Source organism: Plectropomus leopardus, chromosome 20, assembly GCF_008729295.1.
Source record: "Plectropomus leopardus isolate mb chromosome 20, YSFRI_Pleo_2.0, whole genome shotgun sequence".
Classification (NCBI taxonomy): Eukaryota; Metazoa; Chordata; class Actinopteri; order Perciformes; family Serranidae; genus Plectropomus; species Plectropomus leopardus.
In genome coordinates, this window is record NC_056482.1 from 8,875,354 (window position 1) to 8,896,988 (window position 21,635).

Below are 21,635 nucleotides of genomic sequence, written 5' to 3' on the forward strand. Positions count from 1 at the left end.
ACCATGTTGTTTCCTTCAGATAAGTTTGGACTGGAGCGTTACCTGCATAAAGGCCAGTGTCTGGACGCCTGTCCCGAGGCCTTCTACCACACCAAGGAGAAGAGCTGTGAGCCATGCTCGGACCACTGCAGGCTCTGCACGAGCCCCACCCACTGCCTCAAGTGCAACTCTTCCTTCTACGTCTCTGATGGCGTGTGTGCGAAGCTGGAGTGTGGAGAAGGTAAACAAGGTCACAGCGTTATTTATGAGCTGGTTTTCTTATATCTGTCATGCCAGCCAGTGTCAAAGATGACCTTGAAAAGCATCATCTCATCTGTCCTTTAACTCTCTCACCCTCTCCCTGAATCTTTCCTTCACACACTTCTTTCTTTTTTTTTTCCTCAGGGGAGGTGGAGGATCCAGATTACGACGAGTGCATGGCCTGTGAGGAGGGCTGCAGGAAGTGTGTCTTGTGTAAGTTACAGCTCAGTCGCCGTAATAAAGTTTTTCCCAAATGAACGTTGCCTACAGTAGACGGAGCTCTCCTCCTCAGTGTGCTCCCGACCATGTTCAAGGGTTTCTCCTGGTAGTTCCTGTTTAAAAGGAGAGCTGAGTTTTTTTGTCTGCTTTCAACAGATAACCCCAGGCATTGCCTTTCCTGCACTGAGGGCTTTTACAAGTAAGGCTGTGTGCCTCACTGTCGCCATGTGTGATCTCGCCTTTCAGTTCACTACTATGCTAGAATGAAAAAGGACTGGTTTTGCTCTGAGAGTGGAGTATGTTTCTGTGTGTGCGTGAGGTAAAACAGCAGGTACAGACTGCCGCTTTTGTTATCAGTTTTCAGGATGGCTGCTACAGAAACTGCCCAGCTAAGACGTACAGCGTTGAAGACCAGATGACCTGCGTTCCATGTGATGACAACTGTGTGAGCTGTGACGAACATGAGTGCTACTGGTGTGAGACCGACCTCTTCTTATCAGGTAGAACTGCCCCACCTGGTCAAGACACAAAGGCATGAAGCATTATTATAAAAAGTCTGCAAAAGTACACACATCTAGACGATAAAAACTAGGTGCTGGACAAGAGATCATACAAGAGACGACAAAAAGATCATGCAACATACGAGTGCGCAGACTCTAGTAAGAGGTTTTCAGATCCTTTTCTGAGATTAAAATAGTGTTGCAGTATAAAATACTGCGACTACAAGTTAGTGCCACTTAAAAATTGAATCTTATACTTATTACTGATGCATTAATGCTCAAAGCTGGGTTAAGGTAGTTTAATTTTTGTGTCATTGGACAAAACCCCATAATGAACTTCACACACGTTATAATGTCATCGGTCCGAGAGAACATTAGACTTTAGGACCTCCACTTGCTGATGTTTAAGGCTTTAGAAACTGTCGCCTGTGATGGCAGATTTTCAGAGAGAGCAGCAGTCAGTTATGTCAGTCACTACTTGTGAACTGCAGTCAAACTGCCAAACTAGGCAGCGCTGTTCAAATATGTATCAATATTCTGTTACTGCGTTGCTTGTTTCTCTCCTAAAATGTTTTCTGAAACAGTTTCAGTGTACTGTTTAGCTGTAAAATGAGAGTTCGTTGAGCAGGTGGGTAGTGCTTGGTTTTCACTTGACTGTATTAACATGGCGGCCAGGTCACAAACTTCTCTTTTTTACAGCTTAAGGATACACTGAAACAGTGGTTCCCAACTGGATGTGTCACGGTCCAAAGGTCCAAAGGTCCGATCTAAATTGACCAAAAGTTACTCATGAAAGTGAAAGTTTGTAAAAAAACAAAAAAAACCCCAAAAAAACCCACACTTTATTTGACATTCTACTCTTGCAGTGTGTTTTGTTTCTTTGTGTTCTAAGACGACTTGTTTACATTTTATGAAATAAAATTGAAGAAGTGGTAATTTATTGAATGTGTGGACCTTGAACTAACGACAAAGGAGAAAGGCAGACTCTGTGGCTGCACCAGTTGGGAACTACTGCACAGAAATATGTTTCTGACAAAATCTGAGTTGAGAAATAGACAATCCAGTAACTGAATTTTGATCTCTTCTTGCAAATTCCATCAGGAGCACCACAAAGAGGCAGAGGAACACTATTTTTTAAGATTATCTGCTTTGTATATTACTAAGGATATAGTAACAGGTCTGAAAAAAGTAACTTCTTGTCATATTTCCTAAAAAAAATACCTGCTGTAGCCTTCAGTAGTATTTTTCTTTGATGTGTGAAATGAGCTCCTCTTTTAGGAAAGTAAGAGTACCTAAATAATGAACTTGCACAGCTAGGTGGGCAACATACAATATTGATTTTAAATACAGAGAAACTTCTACTTTTCCCAGAGGGGAGTTGTGTTTCAGTGTGTCCTGATGGTTTCTATGGTGACGAAGACACCAATGACTGTGAGGAGTGTCACTTGGACTGTGTGACATGTGATGGCCCAGAGGACGATGACTGTCTGACGTGTGAGGAAGGGAAGATGCTCAAATTCGGAGTGTGTGTGTCTGACCATGAGGTCTGTCCCATTAAGACCTTTCGCAGCGGTGAGACTAATACTTATGTATTCCACTAATCCAACTGTCTGCTCATAATGAATCAGGGATTTGGGCACTTTCACAGGGGCAGAAAAGAAATCTTGGAGGGTAATTGGTCTGTGTGCCACCGTCCCTGAACCCCGCACCAACTTAAGTACTCGAAACGGGCAGAACTACTGAACGTCAGCCAGATACGGACTTTGAAATAATTGATTGTATATGCTGAACATTTAGTTCCCCCCAAGAATTAGTTGGACAGACCTTAAAACAACATATGGTAATTAGTGCAAGGCAAGACATCTTAATTATAGGAACCAAAGTAACTCTGCAAAAAGTACATACCGTTTTAACAAAGGTCGAAAATGAACACACAGAAGTTAAGTTATTCTTAAACTTTTAATCTCAGCAGCTACAAAAGCTCAGATTAAAGTCTCAAACCTTCACACAAAATTTGGAATGGCACAACGTTGCAGGACGCTGTTGAGCTTTTGTGTAATCGCCAGTTGATTTAGCTTGTGAAGAGTGGGTTTAGGTACTAATCTTCGCTTTTGTTGTCTAAATGCTTTTGTTGGAAGGCTTTTGGGGAAATACGCTTTCTTGCTGAGCGCTAGATGAGGGAATGGATATCTTGCTGTCTTGTCTCTATCTTAAATTTGAAGCTACAGCCAGCAAGTTATTAACATAGCTCAACACAGAGCACAAAGACAAAAAGCAGAGGAAACAGCTAGCCTGGCTCTGTCCAGAGCTAAAGATTGCCAAGCAAGGTGGTGACAACTAATAGAAGTCACTGCGCCTAGCCAAGCCAAGCCTGACACAATAGATGGATGTGGCAGAGCATTTTCCTGCCCCCTGCCTCTATTTTCTTATTTTCCTCGTCTATTTTGCTGTGGTGGGACAGTATAGTGTACATAAGGGCGAGACTTTATAAAGTCAGCTGTATGATTCTGGCATATTTACAGGACATAGATTGGATTGAAATGCAGTCTCCCTCAGATCATGGTGTAAACATGCAAGTACACAACAAAAGAATGGAAAAAGCACTAAATGAAAGTAATAAAATTAGAGTTAAGGAAGGCACACATGAAAACACACAAGCACCGAATTGACGTATAAATGGGAGTAAACAATTCTTTCTATAATGCAGTAAATGGTTCTCGTGCAAATGGAATGTGCAAATATTATACGTAGTTCAGACAAAAAGTTTGCAAACAGGTGCCAGACCGTAAGCTCAGGAGTTCGGGAGAAAGCTACCACAATTGTGGACACTGCGCTAGAAAAAAAACCAAATATAGCGAGAGAAAACGCCAGGCGGATAAAGCCTGGTCCAAGATAAGAGTGAATCTGGGGAGGGCTTTTACTTTTGCTGGTGAGTGTGTTTACAAACAATAACTAACAATGCCTGCACAGTATACCTTTAAAGTAAGCAATTATTTATATGGTAATTACTATATCATATGTCAAAAAGTACATCACAATAAAAAACAAAAGCAAGAAATAAAATAGGATTGATCAAACCAAAGAGATACAATATGTTCATCGGCACAATTGTAACTTTGGACAGAGACAGGCTAACTGTTTGCCCTGCTCTCAGTCTTTATGCTAAGCTAAGCTAATAAGCTGCCACTCTAGCTTCATATTTGGCATACAGACTCAAGGTAGTGTCAAAAAATCCATGTGTTAATTCTTATCTATTATTAATATTTGATATGGTTTCAGTACTTATTTTTGTATTATCAGTACTACTTATACTACTTTGTTGCTCTCTCTCCTCTTTGGCAGTGAGCTCATACCGCTGCAGCAGCCCCATAGCCCCGCCCCCTCTTGCACAAGCACAGTGCCATCTTCTCATCACTCGCCTGGTTCACGCTGCTTGCTTAGAGACCTTTGTGCCACTGTTTTGTCTTTTAATTCCACTTTACTGCCTTTTGAATGTATGACAATGTCAGAGGCTTTTGAATGTGAGCACTACTGCAAGAATATTGCTTTTTATTAAGGTAAAAATGTTTTAATTATTGTTTATTACAGTCATTCTGCTAGTTTCTGCTACTGACCAAGAAAAGATCAGTTGTCATGGTATAGTCTTGTTATACTAATCTATTAAAAAACATGGTAAATTGTATGCCCTCAATGTCAATTTTCCCTTGGTATCAAAAACTGTCAGATGTCAATATTTTTCAACGTATTATATCAAAGTTAAAAATTACACTATGATGACAACACTGGTAGCATTCTCCTCATCTAACTAATGACAAGCCAGCTGATCAGCGTATTTCTCATAATGTCAAACTATAGCCTATATATTTTAGACTACTAGCAATATTGCTGCAATATGTCCAATATATATTAAAGCAGCCATTGTTTCCTGCGTTATAAGTTGCAAAGAAGATAACCTTCCGCCATCTGACTATTCGGGCTCCATCTTTTTGTCAGGACAGTAATTTTTACTATGATCGTCCAGGATCAGGTATCAGGTCTATTCACTGCGTTGTTTCCCCTCCAGATGATGGAGAGTGTGAGGACTGCCACCCATCCTGTGAGTCCTGCTCTGGAGAAGAGAAGAACCAGTGTACAAAATGTACAAAAGGTCCGCCGCACATTTAAGTACATTCAGCCTGTGTTGCACCAACAAAAATTAATTTACTTCCAAATTAATGGAGCAATATTGCCAAATCAATCAAAAAATCAATCTTCCTGTTCAGCTCCAAAACAGTTTCCTTAGTGAACTGGTATCTTGACAATAATTCATCATCGTCATCATCGCCATCATAAAAGTCAAGTGGGTTGAGTCTGCTTCAGCTTTTTTTGAAAAACTTGATTATTTGCTCAATTCATCTCAAAAAGGCGGCGTGAAAAGTTAAACATATCCAACTGTAGCTTTAAAGTTAACCCTGGATCACAGTTTAAATTGGAATTTAAAGTTTTGGTGCAGCAGGATTAGAGAGTAAAAACTAAACTGATTTAAAGAGAGGTTTAAATGTAATCTTAGTCAGTAGTCTTAAAGTTTGGTGCAACAGAACTGAAACTTGAACCAAGAGTTAATCATGGTTCAACGTTAATCCTTGTTGAGTGCAATCCAGCCTTAATATTTGAATGCTGTAAGATCTTCAACAGCAGTTTCACATTTTTGTGGTGACACCACATCATATCCAACTATTTTGCAGTGCAGTGTTGATGTTTATTCTTTCTCTCTCTTCCAGGGCGGTTTCTGACCGCACAGCAAACATGTGTGTCAAAGTGTCCGGGGGGTTTCTTTGCCAGCCGGCTGAGCGGCGCGTGTGATGCCTGCACTCCAGGCTGTTTGCAGTGTGCGGACGCTCAGCACTGCACCCGCTGTCAGAGCACACGCAGAGCTCAGTTATTCCTGCAGGACGGCCAGTGTGTCCAACAGTGTGTGAGGTTAGGGGTCAATCCTATCAGTATAAATGTGTTCACATGCCTTTTACATAGAGGGATGAGAGTGTGCTACAGCTCTATGTGGAAACTGATTCCTGTGGGGACTTTACTGGCAACACCATGTTGAAATTACATCGTTTGAACATCAGGCCAGATGTTTGAGTCATGTAGAGCCAAAAATAAAATCTCAGGAGACATATTTCCTGGCCATGGTTTGACGTTTCCCACTTAATGTTTATGAGCCATTAAATTGTGACATCCTTGAGTTTGAAAAAATATCTCGTCCTTGCTGAAGAGGTCCTTGAAGCTCCATTAGCACTGAGATGACCATTTCAACTTTTTGGCCATGAGGAATTCATCTTTATTTTTCCAAGCTGCTTTTTTAGCACTACTTAAGTACTACGTGATTGTCCTGATAAATTATTAGTTGTCCTCTTTGGAGTGAAGCAGCCAGCAGAGCAAAATGTCAGTCCACTTATTTACCCCAACAGCAGCACGCACACTAAAGCCAGCATTTTTAATATCATTTCACACTGAAAACATCAGGGATGCACGATATTGGATTTTTTGGCAATATCCGATATGCTAATATAAAACAACTCATTTGGCCAATAACTGATACCAATATCAATATATCCACTTTTTTCCCACTTAATTTTAGTGATCATCAAGTCTCCTCTGCAGTGGAATTAACGTCATATTATGCATACTTTTATCATAATGGCCCACCAGCAGATAGAGATATAGAATACAGTGCTTTTTAATGTGTGTAGTATTCATTCATTGCACAAAAAAAAGAAAATTACTTCAATTTAGAGTTGATGTTATGTTATGTTCACATTGTCAATTTAAAAAAAAAAAGTTTCATATTGGCAGAAATCCACATGCTGGCTGATTTCCAGTATTTCATTTTAAAGCCAATATCTGCACATACTGATGACGTGCCAATATTATCATGCATCCCTAGAAAAAATAATTATTATATGCTGCTCAGCTTGACATATAACATGGGAAACTAATTAATTGTTCACAATACTTATACAAAAACATTTATACTTACCATTGTGTTAAGCAGGAATTTGAAAGAAATGCATCTATTAATCTTCTTGTCTAATTTATGTCCATTATGCAGCCTGGTTAAGCTGACATGGACAAGGATCCAAAAGTATACGTGCATAATATGCCAAGTGTACAGTCTTGTGTGTGTCTGCTGATGTGTGTTTGGCTGCTCACAGGGGTTATCCAGCGGGCCAGGTGTGTCGTAGCTGTGTGGCAGGCTGCGCGTCCTGTGGGAAGAACGCCACCCACTGCCTTAGCTGTGAAGAGCCTCTCCTCCTGCACAAGCACCAGTGTGTGGAGGAGTGTCCTCCAGCTCACACTGTCCGCGACAGGGAGTGCCAACACTGCCCCTCGGCCTGCCAGGAGTGCAACCCACTCGGACAGTGCACAGGTACAGAAACATTTTGCAAACGAAGACAGATTCGGCTGTTTGAGCTCACTCATTTTAATCTAGAATGTGCTTTTGCCTTTGCACAGTCACCTTTAGATTGTGTTGTCTTTAATTGTAAGTTTATTTTTAGCCACAGTAGCAAAATGGCTGGTAGAGATGGTAATGTTGATCAGCTGATTGGTTCGCCACTTTGACCCAAACTCTCTGTGGGACCCACAATCTCTGCAGCATTATGCATGCTTTTCCACAGAAGCAAAGATTAGGTGTAAGGGGGCTTGGATTAATCTCTTATTATTTGCATATTGTCTTCCCTTCATTCCACTACTGTCATGCTTTCATGCTGGACATGCAGCCGTTCCCCACCCACATGACCCCAGACATACCTAGTGGAGATTTGCACATTACTGAGAGCACTTTTATTGTTATAATTGTAACAACTGGAGATCTCAGCTTTTCCTGTTGCATCATCAACACTACTGTACCACAATTCTGGATTTATGACAAAATAACTGCAAACTATTGCCATTCCCATCAGCCTCACCTGTACTTTGTGTTTAATGTTAATTAGTGATTTTTTAGCATGCCAACACACTCAACTAAGATGAGTATGCTAAATATTTTACATGCCAATCATCACTACGTTGCGTTGTTATTATGAACATGTTGGCATGTTGACAGTTTGTTGTAACTCTGGGTCTAGTTCTACACTAAATGCATTGTGTCTAGAGACAACGCCAGAATTTTATTTTCATCTACTCTGTCAAAGTGAGTGTTCTTGTCATAATGACTACATTTGACTCATCTATTTCAAGTCTGTTTTTCATTCATCTTTTCACTTTTTTTTCCCCAAGTGAAATCCCTGCCTGACAGAGAGAGGGCTTTTCTCCTTCTTGCATTTCTCTCCAAGACTTTAGGGGACTTAGTATAGTTTCACTGAGTTGTACTAAATTGTTCTTCCATGCAGTGCTAAAAGCTGTTCTTTGCGCAGACTGTGAGGAGTATCACTTTCTCCACGAGGGCCTGTGTGTTCTCGACTGTCCCGAGAGGTTCTTCGAGGACAAAGACCAAAGGGAGTGTTTGAGTTGCCACCCTGACTGTGCTTTATGTGACGGCCCGAACAACAATGACTGCGATGCCTGTATGGACACCGAGGCCACACTGCACAATGGGGCGTGTCTGGAAGCGTGTCCCTCCCACACCTACAGAGATGCCATAATAGCAGAATGTAAAGGTAGGCAGAGAAAGCTTATGTTTTCTGTTGTTTCTAAGTTTTGGTAAATGAGGGGTTAATTTGAGATGTTAGATTGGATGGATGGTCGCACAAGCAAAAAATGCACTCCTGGTCAAAATCGAAACCCATTTCTTTTAATATTGTTTAACTTGTTTTTTACTAAACATTTATCCATTCACAACACTTGCCCTTTTAAAGATGACAAAAGTCAGAGATGCTCCATTTCTCCTAAAACTTTACTCTCTCCTCACTGATGCAACAGTTTCTGTCCTGTAAAGCGTCCTTCATGCATTTCCTCAATTATATTCCCTACTATGCCTGAGTGTGTTTCCTGACTTTAGCTCAGACTAAAATAGCAACGCTTTTCCGACGGTTAACAGGCAGCTGTCAAACCTTGAAAACAGAACAGCAATGCCAAAGACAGTTCCCTAGAGAAAGACACACTCTGGTTTTGTTATTCAAAAACACAGAGACGATGGTGTGTTTCTCCCAGGAAAATGTTGTAGGCGATGCCTGCTTTTGTTGCTACATACAGTAGCTGCCAGCAGTAAGACATTTAAAAAGGAAGTACACTGCTGCACTGCACAATGGACAGAGGGTGATTTTTATGTTTATTTTCATCTGAAGGGAAAACAGGCTGCAGGGAATGTTTTCACAGATCACACATTGAGAACCCAATAGATGGAAACCAGATCATATAAAGCGTATTACTGTAGAAAAAAATATTGAATAATTTAAACCTTTAACCTAATATGTGTTTTTATTATCACATATACTATTACTATGTTAGATATCAAGTCCAAATGAAAAAAACACGAACTCTCCTTTTGTTTCCCTGTAGATGTGATTTAATGTCCGTTTCTGCCTCTGTGCAGGAAAAAGCCATCGCCGGAGGCATTATGTGTTTGCGTGGTACGTGTACGTACATCCTTTAGCCCCATTCTTGTGAAGATATTTCAAGAGCACCTTGAGGGAATTTTCTCAAATTTGGCAAAAAGGTCTACTTGGACTTAACAATGAACTGATTAGATTTTGGTGGTCAAACTGCAGAGGTCACTGTGACCTTGTGTCTTTGCCATTCTCTGTAATGCCGTAGCTCTTGAGCGCCTTGAGGGAATTTCTTTTCTTCAAGTTTTGCACAAACATCCATCTAATGATGAACTGATTAGATTTTGGTGGTCAAAGGTCAAGGTCAGTGTAACTTCATGCTTTTCTCATTCTCGTGAACACGATATCTGAAAAAGGCCTTAAGGGAATTTCCTCAAATTTGACACAAATGTCAAAGCAAAGATGAATCAATCAATGTGACCTCACAAAACATCAAAACATGTTTTTGGCCATAACTTAAGAATTCATGTATTAAGTGTGACAAAGTTTCATGCAAACATGTAATACAATAAAATGATGAAATGATGACATTTTGAAAATAAGATGCTGACTTTGCTGTGGCATCATCATGTTCCACAAAAACACTTTACTGGCAATTACTCAATGCCATAATTCAGGGACTGGAGTGAAGAGAATTGCCTACAAAATTTTCTGTGTCGAAGATGTTTGTGGCGCATCCATGTTTTGGAATATGCATCTTCTTGGCAGCAGCTATTAAAGCATTGTCAACTGTCATGACCCCATGAGTTTCGACAGACATGGATGTAAACTGTAACTGGAACTTGACAGGTTAGTGGGGGCATAGAAGCGCAAAACAGTAATTTTTTTTCCTGTATTTTTTCCAGACTGTGATGCATCTTGCCTCACCTGCTTCGGCCCCCACTCCTCCTCCTGCCTCAGCTGCAGAGAAGGTCAGAGGCTAGACGCCCATGGCCATTGTGTGCCATCAGCCAGCAGTTGCTCGCCTCGCCAGTACGCAGACCAGGACGGGGAATGCCATCCGTGTCACAAATACTGCCACCAGTGCTCAGGTCCTGGCAAAACTCACTGCCTGAGCTGCAACCAGAGACATCTCCTGCTCAGTGAGTCGACTTTGCTCGTGAATTCTCTGCAATCTGCCGCGAAGCTCTGCGAGCATCTGTGACTTGTTTGTTTAGCTGCATGATCACGTGTGTGTTTGTTGGCACAGATGGCACCTGTGTGGCTGAGTGCCCAGCAGGCTACTATGAGGATGAGCCGGGGCAGAAATGTGAACCTTGCCACCCATCCTGTCAGTCCTGCGTTGGAAAGCACAGCCATGAGTGTCTCGCCTGTAAAACCCACCTATTTCGAGAGGGCAAAGAGTGTGTGGAGACCTGCCTGCACAGGTAATTTAACCTTCTCACTGTCCAGCTGCGCCGCCCATCCATCAGATTTAGCGCGGTGGCACAGTGTTGTCATTAATAAAAGATCAGCCTAGTCACATAATGTAACTGTGGACACTAAACCATTGCTTCTCTTCAGTTAGCTGGACAGGGCTGCAGTTTGGAGACAGAGGCTAATTTAGCCTGAGATTTAAATAGCCCTTCACGTGGCCTGTAAAATGCTAATTAGACTTGATTTTATTTGGGGTGCGGTGATTGAGAGAGTTAAATTAATGTGCCGTTAAATTGATGTGCAGTTAAATACTCAAGAGAAAACAAAAGGATACAAAGGCTATTTATTGCTGTGCCACCCTACATACTTTCAGACCTTTACAGGAGCAATGCAGCAAAAAAGAAAATATCACTTAGAATTTATAATGCAGAACCAGTGTCTCACTCTCAGCAGTGCTTTGAAGAGTTTTTTTGAGACTCTGTTCTCTCTGTGATGGTGTCTTGGTCATGTCTGAGTAGTTGTGCAAAGCTGTATGTGAGTGGCTACAGAGAGGAATTTCCTTTGAGGACAAACAAAACTCTAATCTCATTTAATTGCAGCTAATCTATCATAACTTTCTCCCCATCTATCTGATAGTCACTATGGAAACGCAGGCTCAAGGATGTGTGAAAAGTGTGACCCCAGTTGCGGTGAGTGTATTGGGGGCGGGGAGGACAGCTGCCTGAGCTGTGCTCTGGGTCTCATCTACTTGAGGAAAGAAGGCCGCTGCCTCCCCTCGTGCCCTCAGGGATACTACCATGACACTGTGCACAGGACCTGCGAGCACTGCCACGCCAGCTGCAGGACATGCTCAGGTATGAGTGTCCACTCAGCAGTAATTTGATATTCAGCAGAAAAACACACACACAGAGGAGATGAGATATTGATGCTGTTTCCTCTGTGGGCTGCAGATATGAAAGTGGAGGGCTGCTTGGACTCGACCGTTGTAATATTATATACAGTATAGGTTCTTGTGTACTGTACATCCTGCAGTGGTACATTAATTTAAACAATCTTAAAAGAATCAAGTCAAATTACTTCATTTTATACTTTATTACTGTTACTGTCAACACATCAAATAGGAAGACCAAAGCAAACAATAGATGGGTTTCCATCTAAATGAGGCACAAATTTTAACCGTATTTTCAGAAAAACCCAAAAGAAAATTCATATACTTTTGCATCCACTGTTAGGCGAATATTGAGAGTTGATTCATTGAGATAAGCAGTAGGTGATACTAATTCTCAATCAGGTGCCACTGCAGAAGATGTGTCAGTCAAAAGCAAAAGGCAACCTCTGAGGCTGAAAAATAAAGTCAGTGTGGAACTACCAAATACTGCAGTTCCTGTAATGGCTACTTGAGGATTTTTATTTTTATATAACTAACACTTTACATTTTATTAGTTAGTGTTAATTATTGTTATAAATTGGTGTCATTATGTACTCGCTGAATGTGTTCTATTACACTTAGTCGCCTTTACCTTTTATCAATAGACCAACTTTTCCACCTCCCTCAAATGGAAATCTTTTTTTTTTTTTTACAACTAGATAGTTATTATTATTATTATCACCTTTGTTTTTAATGTTCAGTGTTTCCAGTCAGGTGTTTTTAGGCTCCAGTTGAAAATGTGCAATAAGAGAGGTGGATGGAAATGCACTTTGTGTTTTGTACTTTTTTGAACTCCCCAGTGTGTCTGTGGCTCTCCTTAATATCGATTTTGTGACAATTTTATAGGATCGACAATGGGTGCTTTCACAAAATATTTACACAATAAGATTTTTTAGAGGTAACCTTTGAATTGAATCACAATATTGACATAATGGCGATATTGCCCAATCCTTCTTCCTACTAAAGACATAAAAGAACAGATCATAAACATTTCCTTTTTTTTCCAAACAATTTCTTAAAACAACTGGAGCTTGTAAATGTGATATTGATCAGTAATATGAATATAATGACTAAGTGTACATTGTTTCCCACAGATTTAGAATCTATGGCGGCAGCTGATGAGGTGTCTCCTCTTTAAATTTGGACATTTTTTCTGGCCTGTGAACACAGCACAGGCGTAACTTGTCGTGCATTATTTTTTCCCTCTGCAGAATTTTGTGGGGTTTGAGATGCAGAATGAATAATTGATCGCTTTGTCTGGTCAGAGCTGATTAGATCGATGGATGAGAGGAGCAGCTGCTACAGAGGCAGTGAATGCAAACTTTTAGACTCAGTGCAGTTAACAATTAAATGTCACTTTTGCTGCTCCATCAGCGCGCTCCGAGAGTGTGGTGCATGAAACAACGGAGCTGTATATAAATTCCAATAGCACTCCTAATGAACAGTCCAGCTCCAAAAATATAATAATTTGGCGGCAGTTGTTTTGATCATAGCGGGCCGCCACAAATAAATGAATGTGTGGGAAACAATGCTGTTGGGGACTATTTTCAGTCGTAGATGTAGTTTACTAGTTAATACTTCCAGCAGCAGAATGCTGTGTGTGTGTGTGGGATGGACTGAAAGCAAAACATATCAGCATCTTCATCGTAACGAGGAAAGATGTCACCAAGTGTTGGCTGATGTGCTTTGGACAGCAAAGGATCTCTGTGGTACCACTGAGAAATATCAGGCTTTGGCCACACACACGGTACTTGTTAGTAAGATCAATGTATTGTATGTAGTGGGATTTGTTGACAGTAAGAAAAACATGATATTTCCAGACTTGGCCTTTAATTTGTCATTTATCGGCAGGAAAAGACTCTCAGTCGTGTGACTCATGCTACGCTGGATACCTGCTCTCTGATGGCATGTGCGAATCCATGTGCGACATCGGCATGTATCCTGTGATAAAGGTAACCTTTTTTTGAGGTTTTAGTTTCACAAATGTTAACTTTTTATATATATAAAAAAAATCCCTAACCCTGTCCTTGCTTCACCAAAATAATTATTACTAATGTTTTGGCCCCGGGTATCGTATAATGTAATTCAGACTGACTTATTACTGCACCAGGAGAAATCTCAAACAGCGGAGTGAAAATGATTACTGTGTTCAAAATAAATCTCCCGGCTCATGCTGCGAGGCTTCTGACTGAAAGTGTCTGGCAGGTAGATGCATACTAATTGATTAAGCTGAGAGGCAGTGCATCACTTATAGTTGGTACTTTTTTAGAAATGAAAGTTTTGGATTTCTTTGGAGGCAGAGAATCAGTAGTTGTGATGTAAAATGCACGCTGTAGCTGTGTTTTTGGGGATGCAGCGTATTCAGACTTTTCTCCTGCACCTCATCAGGGTTCAGGCCACACTTGTGAAGACTGTGACGACTCCTGTATGGAGTGTCGAGGGCCCGGTCCAGCCAACTGCACCATGTGTCCCACTCAGGCTATCTTAGAAGCTGGAGGGCGCTGTCTGCTTTGTTGCCGCCATGAGGACGAGGAGGAGGAGGCCACAGCGCAGCAGCAGGACTGCTGTAACTGCACCGAGACTCGAGGTAGGCTGGAGATCAGTCTTACTAAGTGAAAGAAAACGGAGGAGGATGGAGAGGCACATGACTTTGTATTAAGTGTGATTTGGTATTGGTATTAAGTGAGAATTTTTAAAAAATATAAATGTATACTGTGCTGAGTCTAAGTGTGTAGAAATTTAAAACCTGCTTGCTTAATGCTACAATACAATGTATGAACTAGTGTTTAGATTATAAATATAAAATGCGTGTATGATGCTACAATGTCCAACAGATATCTACATGTGTAAGAAGAACAATAAGAATATATAAAAAATGCGTAACATATATAATATAGCCGAAATTCAAGATTTGAAAGAATATTGCAAATTTGAATAATTGCTTTTGTTGAATAACTGCACCAATTATTGCAGTTAAGACAGCGTATAAAGAATAATAGTAATTTAAAATCTATTTCATCATAATTTCTTTTTTTTTTCATAACACTGGTAAGATAACTGAAAGAATAATGTGTACAATTATATATGATCAATACAAACACAGCACTTGAAAAAGTATTTTTACCATCAGCTTCTTGTCCTGAAAAGTTCAAAAATTGTGTCCAACTGCTCAAAGTTAAATGTTTTTGTTGTTTCACATTAAGATTTCTGTGTTATATTTTTCTCTCCGTGCTCCTCTCACTGGTTTGATGTGGGCGGGACTTAGTCAGTGTCACATACTTGGTGCACCAGTCATAATATAGCAACATCTGAATCATGTGACAACAGTTGGTGGGTTGAAAGGCCACGGACAATTAAAGCTGACCCACACTGTCAGGTCAAGTTTTCATGTTTTAAACTTTTATTTAATAGTACCTAAGTATTTTTTTAAAAAACTTTTTTTTTATTGCTTTTTTAGTGAGTATTTCATGTTTAAGAGAATTATAACCAAGGGCTAAAAATTAAGAGTACTTAATGAAACCTAAATCTTTATGATGAATAAATGTTGTATTTGCATCTTTACTTCAATGAGCAGTGTTTTTAGACAATTAATTCTTCAATTTTTTTTGCGCCTTGCATGTACAGCCTGTAGATCGGACATTCTCAGCTTGCTTTGTACGGGGACCACTTTTGCAAAAGACAGGAGGCCAGGGGCCAGTTACTAAACAAACAATGTTGTTCATAATTACATATGCAATGAATTTCTTGTTTTCAATCTTTCAACATTTGCTGTCCTCACTCGTCCTTGCAGCAGCTCCACACAGGTCAGGTGAACACAGGGGTGTTTGTAGGATTTGAGGACATTTGAGGGCTCAGACCTCTGTTGGAGGGTCCGGGGCATCCACCGCAGGCACTTTCTGTAAACAAGCTCTATATTTCTTTCTTAATTTATTTTTTAAATGCCCTCTGGCTCCTTATGTAAATTTAAAGAACAACAAAATTTACAATCATTGTGAATCAGAAAATGATCAGCAGGCCACCTGGCCCCCCATTGCAGGCCAGATTTTGGCCGGTGTTGAGTTGTGCTGCTGTTGATCTTCCCCTCAGCTGGCATACAGCCTGAACAAAGGCCAGTCTGTGTGTGTGAGAAGGGAGAGGAAAAAAGTGCAAATCATTTGCTGCTGCTTGTTAAGCTTATCACTGTGAGCGCATGGAAATAACTGAAGGTGAGTCAGATGAGCATATTAATGTTTTTATCAGCTCCTTGTCTCGTCTGGATTGTAGTAACTTGTCAGTGAAAAGACAGATTTTGGCAAGTAAATCTAAAAAAGAGCATTTTGAATAGTGAGTTGGTCCTGTCCCCCTCTTCCCTAGCAGAAATTGCAACCTTGCAGACACCAGAAAAACAACAAATCTCCACATTTGAAAGGCTGAAACCAGTTAATGTGACATCTGACTGATCAATCAGTCAACAGTGTCTAAAACCTCTTTGTCATGGTGGTTTTGTAGGAGAGTGCGTCCTCAGCACCAACTTGCCGTTCAGGAATGAGGAGGAAGAGGAGGCCAGAGGTAACCTCGCAATCTTCGTCATCGCCTGCGTCCTGTTGGTGCTCGGACTGGTGGCTGTCGTCTTCATCATCAGGCACTCCCGCTCCAAGAGAGCGCCCCCGGACATCACTCCCCGCGGCTACGAGAAGCTGGGCTCCGGTGGGGGATACGGAGGTAGCAGCAGACATGGCGGCTACAGCTCTGCCTCCTCTGCATCTTACAGCGGCCGCGCCAGCTCCTCTGGAGGTCGCTTCCAAGAGGCGCAGTTGGTTGACATCGCTGACCGCCGCTCTGGGGGGAAGGACGATGATGATGACGATGATGAGGATGAGGACATTGTTTACATGGGCCAAGACGGCACCGTGTACAGGAAGTTCCGGTACGGACAGCTGGGAGAGGACAATGAGGACGAGTTGGAGTACGATGACGAGAGCTACACGTTCCGGTGAAGTAAAAGAATTTCTTTAAGGAAACATTTCTCTTCCAGATTCCTCCTCTCTCTGTTTCTCTGCCTCGCTCTCTCCTCTGTGCTTCTTTTTCTCCTCCTGCCCTCAGGGACAGACCCATTTATCCTTCACTGAATATGAGCTGAACCAAATGAGACATGAGAAGCTATTTATAATGAGCCGCATTTTACAACTGCTATCCATTCACAAAATATGCTGCAGAAAAATCCCATGTTGTTTGGCATAATGAAGGACTTTTTACATATTAACACTTGGTTTTCCGGGCTGTGTTTAGAGTATGACGACTTCCTGCATATATAACATAACTTATCATGGGCTTTTAACAGTTTTGACAGTTTCAGTAACCCTTTAATGTCCTCCTCAAGAAAACAGCAATGGAATTTTTTTTCCCTTGCATTTTTAAATTTTATTGCGGCATTATAAATAATGAACATACCCCATAAATTTTTAAAATATAGGCCTCTACCAAGCGGCTGAGATGGCCCTTCACGGTAATTGTAAAACAGAAAGAAAAAATTACAAAACATGTACCGTTATAATGCTTGTAATATGTTAGTATTCTGACATGTCAATTTTTGACAATGGAATTAGTCCTATTACCTTTAGTAGTATTAGTAGTAGTATTTTACGTATGTATTCTAGATATTTACCATGACATTAATGTTTTTTTTTTCTTGAAAATTCTGAATTTTTTAACTTAGGTCATTACCTTTACCATAAAAGGTCAACTCAGCCGCTAGGTAAAGCATGGCTTTAGACGCTAAAAAGAAGATATTTACGAAATAATTTCTGTGAAATTATTTCAGCAAATATATAATGGATAGCGTTAAATTGTATCATTTAAAAACAATCATCTATAAATGATAAGAATTTTTTTTTCTTAGAAAATAGTCAATTTTAACGACAGAAGACTAACTTTACTGTAAAAGGACAAATCAACCATTTGCTAGAGCATGTTTAAAAAATAAAAGCCCATCGTGTCTGGAGTGACTCTTTGATTTACTTCCTGTAGGAGGTGAACTGAAAAGGCAGACTATTTTAAGACAGACATTTTATAGATTTTTTTGAGCGTAAAAAATACCTACACTAAATGGTAGAGATAAGTTGATCAGGTGAAGTTAAATTCAATGCATTTTTCATCAGGATACAGTGACTCAAAATGTGCTCTACCAAATGCTTAAGCAGGACATTAAAGGGTTTAATTTTATTAATCATATTATTCATCTTTTTAGTTGTTGTGGTGTTGATAAGCATCTTAATTTTGATGAATCATGGTATTTATTTTGCTTTTCTATATTTCTGTATGTTTGCTGGCATTGAATTTTAATTTGAAGCTGTGTTCTGTTTAAATAAAGTGTTGAAAGATATGCAGGAATATTCAAGAGTAAGTCATGGTGTCACAGGGCGAAAACAGACCCAATCGCTTTGCTGCTAAATGAGCGCTCAGTGTCCAAAGAACAAATCATGGCTGAAAGTAACATTCAGTCCATTTTTATTGAATTACTAGACAGTGAACCATAATTTCTTTGCTCATCCTCAATAAACCATCAAAGAGGACCATCAGTTATCTATGAGGGGACATGCACTGATGCACAAACACACACATGCGTGTGGACACACACACAGACGATATTGTGCTTTACAGAAATCCCATCTTTTATGCACTCTGTGGTTTCTCCCTGATGATCAGGGAGAAGCTGAAGAGACGATGCCCAGTTTATGTAACTGACAGAAACAGATTGAAAACACACACTCACATACACACACACATATTTGCAGACATGCTCTCACATTGCACTTAAACTTGGTTTCCTATTTATCATATTCATCCTTGGTTTCAGATAGATTCTATAAAGTTTCTATTTGTAGATAGATTTTAAAACGAGTATTAAGACAGAGGAGTGGATTGCTCAAATGCAGTAGTTGGTCATCATCTATGGCACAAGGGTTTTTTTTTTTTTTGGCCACACCATGTGCTTTTATTGTAGATTACTGATACACAAGTATCCTGTTTATCTGAAATACTGAGAGTGTGTGTGACCAGTAAAGGGTGATATTATTGCTTGACTGCTTCTCATGCACAACTCAACTACAACACTATAGACTCTACAAATGGATTTTGAGCAGTGCACTGTCTGGAGTGTAATTGCATTCTCTATCCTACCGTGAACGACGATGCTACTCTGTAGGTGTCGCCAAGCATCACACTTGACTATAGAGCTCTCTGGATTGCAGGTGTAAAGGTACAGTTGATGCTACAGCAGCCAGAAAGAATGACATCTAACAGGTACTATTGCAAGTTGTCTTATTAAACTCCAGTGTCTAATTGACATACACTGACACACACGCACTCACACTAATGAGCCTTTGTCCTTGTTTTCCAGCTCCTACCGTACAATACGACAGTGAGAACATTGAGATGACCCATCCATTTATGATGTTTGGGTTTAAGAGCTGCTGGCACCAGCTGCGTCTGGTCTGCTGGGAAGACGAGAGGAACAAAACAGAGACGTTAAAGATAGGTATGTTTACAGACTGCTGACACAAGACCATTTCTCTTCCATGTGTGAACTTAAACGTCTTAGAGGACTTACTCTGTTCTGCCTGCTGCCGTTGGCTCCGGTCCCAGCAGAAAACTATTCATTCTTGAATGAGAGAGAAAACAAACAGAGTGCTTTTTAGCGCAGAATTTATTGTTGTGGAGTGTTGTAATGCACTGGTATTGTGGAAATTCTTAGACACATGCAACTTATGATTCGATGCACAATTAATCAGCCAGAGATTAGTGTGTGAATTCTACAGTGTCGGGCCAACAATTATTATCAGTGTAATAGATCACTCTGCAATAAGGACTGGCTCATTTATTTTACTGTAATGATAAATGAGATGAAAGCGATGCATTTAGCATCTTTAGCAACTTTTTTTCCCCTGTGTCCTTCCTGTAATTGCAACCATAGCCAAATCCAATTGGTCCTCATCCAGCAGAAGAGTCCCTGTGATCTAAAAGTGAGCCATCTGATAAATGAGCACTCCAGCCAAGGATAAAACTGAAGCAGGGGCCACTGCCTCCGCGTAGGGAAGTAATGAGAGGCAGGAGAGTCAATGCTTACTTTGAGTTCTCCGCTGCTTCCTTCAGTTCCTTGTCAAGTCTAGGGTGAGAGTTCAAATGACAAGATGAAAATAAAGACATTTAATAGGACAAGTCAGGCATGGAGGAGGTAGGGGCGGTGCACAGTTTGGGGACTTGGAGGGACCCACCTAATGATGCACTCGGGGATCTGGATGCAGTCCATGGGGATGAATTCCTGCAGTTCATCCAAACTGTTCACATACTTAATCTTACTGCTGAACTTGGCGCTGTAACAGGGGCAACATATACACACACAGACACATTAAAACAAGTGCAATGACAGGGTTATGAAAAGCACAATAAAAGTAACCGGCTCGGCATCAGTCTGTTTTTCTTTGAAAAGTGAAACTTTAGTAGTTTACCCTTTGAAACATAGATCAACATCACTTTTCTTGTGCTGCATTCAGATGCTTTTCACAAGTTTTTAAACCTTTGATCCCTGAGCAAATTGTTTTCTTTCAAAAACACAGGCGATGAGCAACTTAGCAAGAGATGTTCAGAAAATTGCAAGAAATGAGTAAATTTAGAAAATTAAGTAAGAAGCTGGGGGGAAAAAAACTCAAGAGAGCTATATTTAAAGTTATCATAACTATGTATTTAAAGTTTTTTTGACAGAATTATCATAATTATCAAGCCTTTTATCCAAGGTCATTTGTTTTTTTTCTAAATTCCTTTTTTCTAATTATCAGGTAATTTTTAATCTTTTTACAACTTTATTGCCAATTTCTGGGACATTTCTTTTTAAGTTGCTAACTGTCTTTTTTTTTTTTAAAAAAAAAAAAAAGAAATCAAGCCAATTTGCCCAGGTTTTAAAAGGTTAACTCGGCTGAAGTGGGCCACTGAACACAAACAAGACTACGAGTTTACAGCCACGTTAGCTGCTGTGTGAGACTTTACTTTTAACAATGCTTTGAATTAAATGCTAACCTCAGCTTGCAAACATACTGATGTTAACAGGTATAATGTTAACCACGTTTTTCCGTCGTTCCGTTGACACAAAGTACAGCTGAGGCTTATGGTAATGTTGTTTGTTCTGGAGGTATTTAGTTACACTAAAGTATTAGACAGAAGAAAGTGACCTGATGATGGAAATAGAGATCACAGGTCACAGGATCACCAAAGTTACTAAAATTCATCATAAGGAAGAAATGACATGACATATTTTCAGTGAAATCCATCTGATAGTTCTAAAACTATTAAAAGTGGGATCATTCGTACCTGATGAATGGCTTGGTGATGGCGAGAATGGTCCTGATAAACCATGATGGATGGAGAATAATGAAAGATTTCAAATTCTTCCTGAGCCTAAAGAGAACAAATTATGTACTGCGTTAGGTGTGGTTAAATATCCATGTTTCATTTTCACTTTTATAAAGTGAAGATGCAAATCATTAACACAAGTCATGCCACTGTAATCTCTCACAAAATTATATTATTATCACATAATAATATAGTAATTTGGGCAGACCTTCTGTCAATCATCTGATAGCATTTCTTCAGCCAACCAAGACCAGGCATTCTCCTGTGGGGTGTGGCTCCATTCAGGTACACGATCATATAGTCTTCTGCCACCATCAGCTCCAGTGTGCTGATCACATAGCTGAAAAAGTCGTAGTACAGTATGTTATTAAGAATGTCATTGTACTGTATTTTCAAAATGTTAAAAAAGAGTCATATTACAGACATATGGAAAAGTGTCATTACAAAAAGTGATCAAAAAGTAAGTGTAGCATGTAGTTTGTA

The 21,635-nt window shown here is 40.1% G+C and overlaps 2 protein-coding genes across 5 annotated transcripts in view; one reads left to right on the forward strand and one right to left on the reverse strand.

Annotated features, from left to right (window-relative positions):
• Positions 1-17,239, forward strand: part of pcsk5a (proprotein convertase subtilisin/kexin type 5a) — a 37,305-nt gene extending 20,066 nt beyond the window's left edge. Inside the window, exons 24-38 of the mRNA XM_042509161.1 lie at positions 20-220; positions 385-453; positions 616-658; positions 817-959; positions 2,331-2,531; positions 5,023-5,106; positions 5,720-5,918; positions 7,151-7,365; positions 8,354-8,596; positions 10,330-10,566; positions 10,674-10,851; positions 11,477-11,694; positions 13,620-13,720; positions 14,157-14,355; positions 16,257-17,239. Coding sequence (XP_042365095.1) covers positions 20-220; positions 385-453; positions 616-658; positions 817-959; positions 2,331-2,531; positions 5,023-5,106; positions 5,720-5,918; positions 7,151-7,365; positions 8,354-8,596; positions 10,330-10,566; positions 10,674-10,851; positions 11,477-11,694; positions 13,620-13,720; positions 14,157-14,355; positions 16,257-16,744 — 2,819 coding nt within the window. The 3' untranslated portion in view covers positions 16,745-17,239. The remainder of the gene's footprint in view (positions 1-19; positions 221-384; positions 454-615; positions 659-816; positions 960-2,330; positions 2,532-5,022; positions 5,107-5,719; positions 5,919-7,150; positions 7,366-8,353; positions 8,597-10,329; positions 10,567-10,673; positions 10,852-11,476; positions 11,695-13,619; positions 13,721-14,156; positions 14,356-16,256) is intronic.
• Positions 17,240-18,252: 1,013 nt separating this feature from the next.
• prune2 (prune homolog 2 with BCH domain) overlaps positions 18,253-21,635 on the reverse strand; it is a 53,997-nt gene continuing 50,614 nt past the window's right edge. For 3 of the 4 annotated variants that reach the window (XM_042509423.1, XM_042509424.1, XM_042509422.1), the window contains exons 6-11: positions 21,361-21,492; positions 21,111-21,197; positions 20,021-20,119; positions 19,873-19,911; positions 19,357-19,407; positions 18,253-19,243 (exon numbers count right to left, since the gene is read on the reverse strand). In XM_042509423.1, the coding sequence (XP_042365357.1) occupies positions 19,210-19,243; positions 19,357-19,407; positions 19,873-19,911; positions 20,021-20,119; positions 21,111-21,197; positions 21,361-21,492 (442 nt within the window). In that variant the 3' untranslated portion in view covers positions 18,253-19,209. The remainder of the gene's footprint in view (positions 19,244-19,356; positions 19,408-19,872; positions 19,912-20,020; positions 20,120-21,110; positions 21,198-21,360; positions 21,493-21,635) is intronic. The other variant, XM_042509425.1, reaches the window with a different exon arrangement.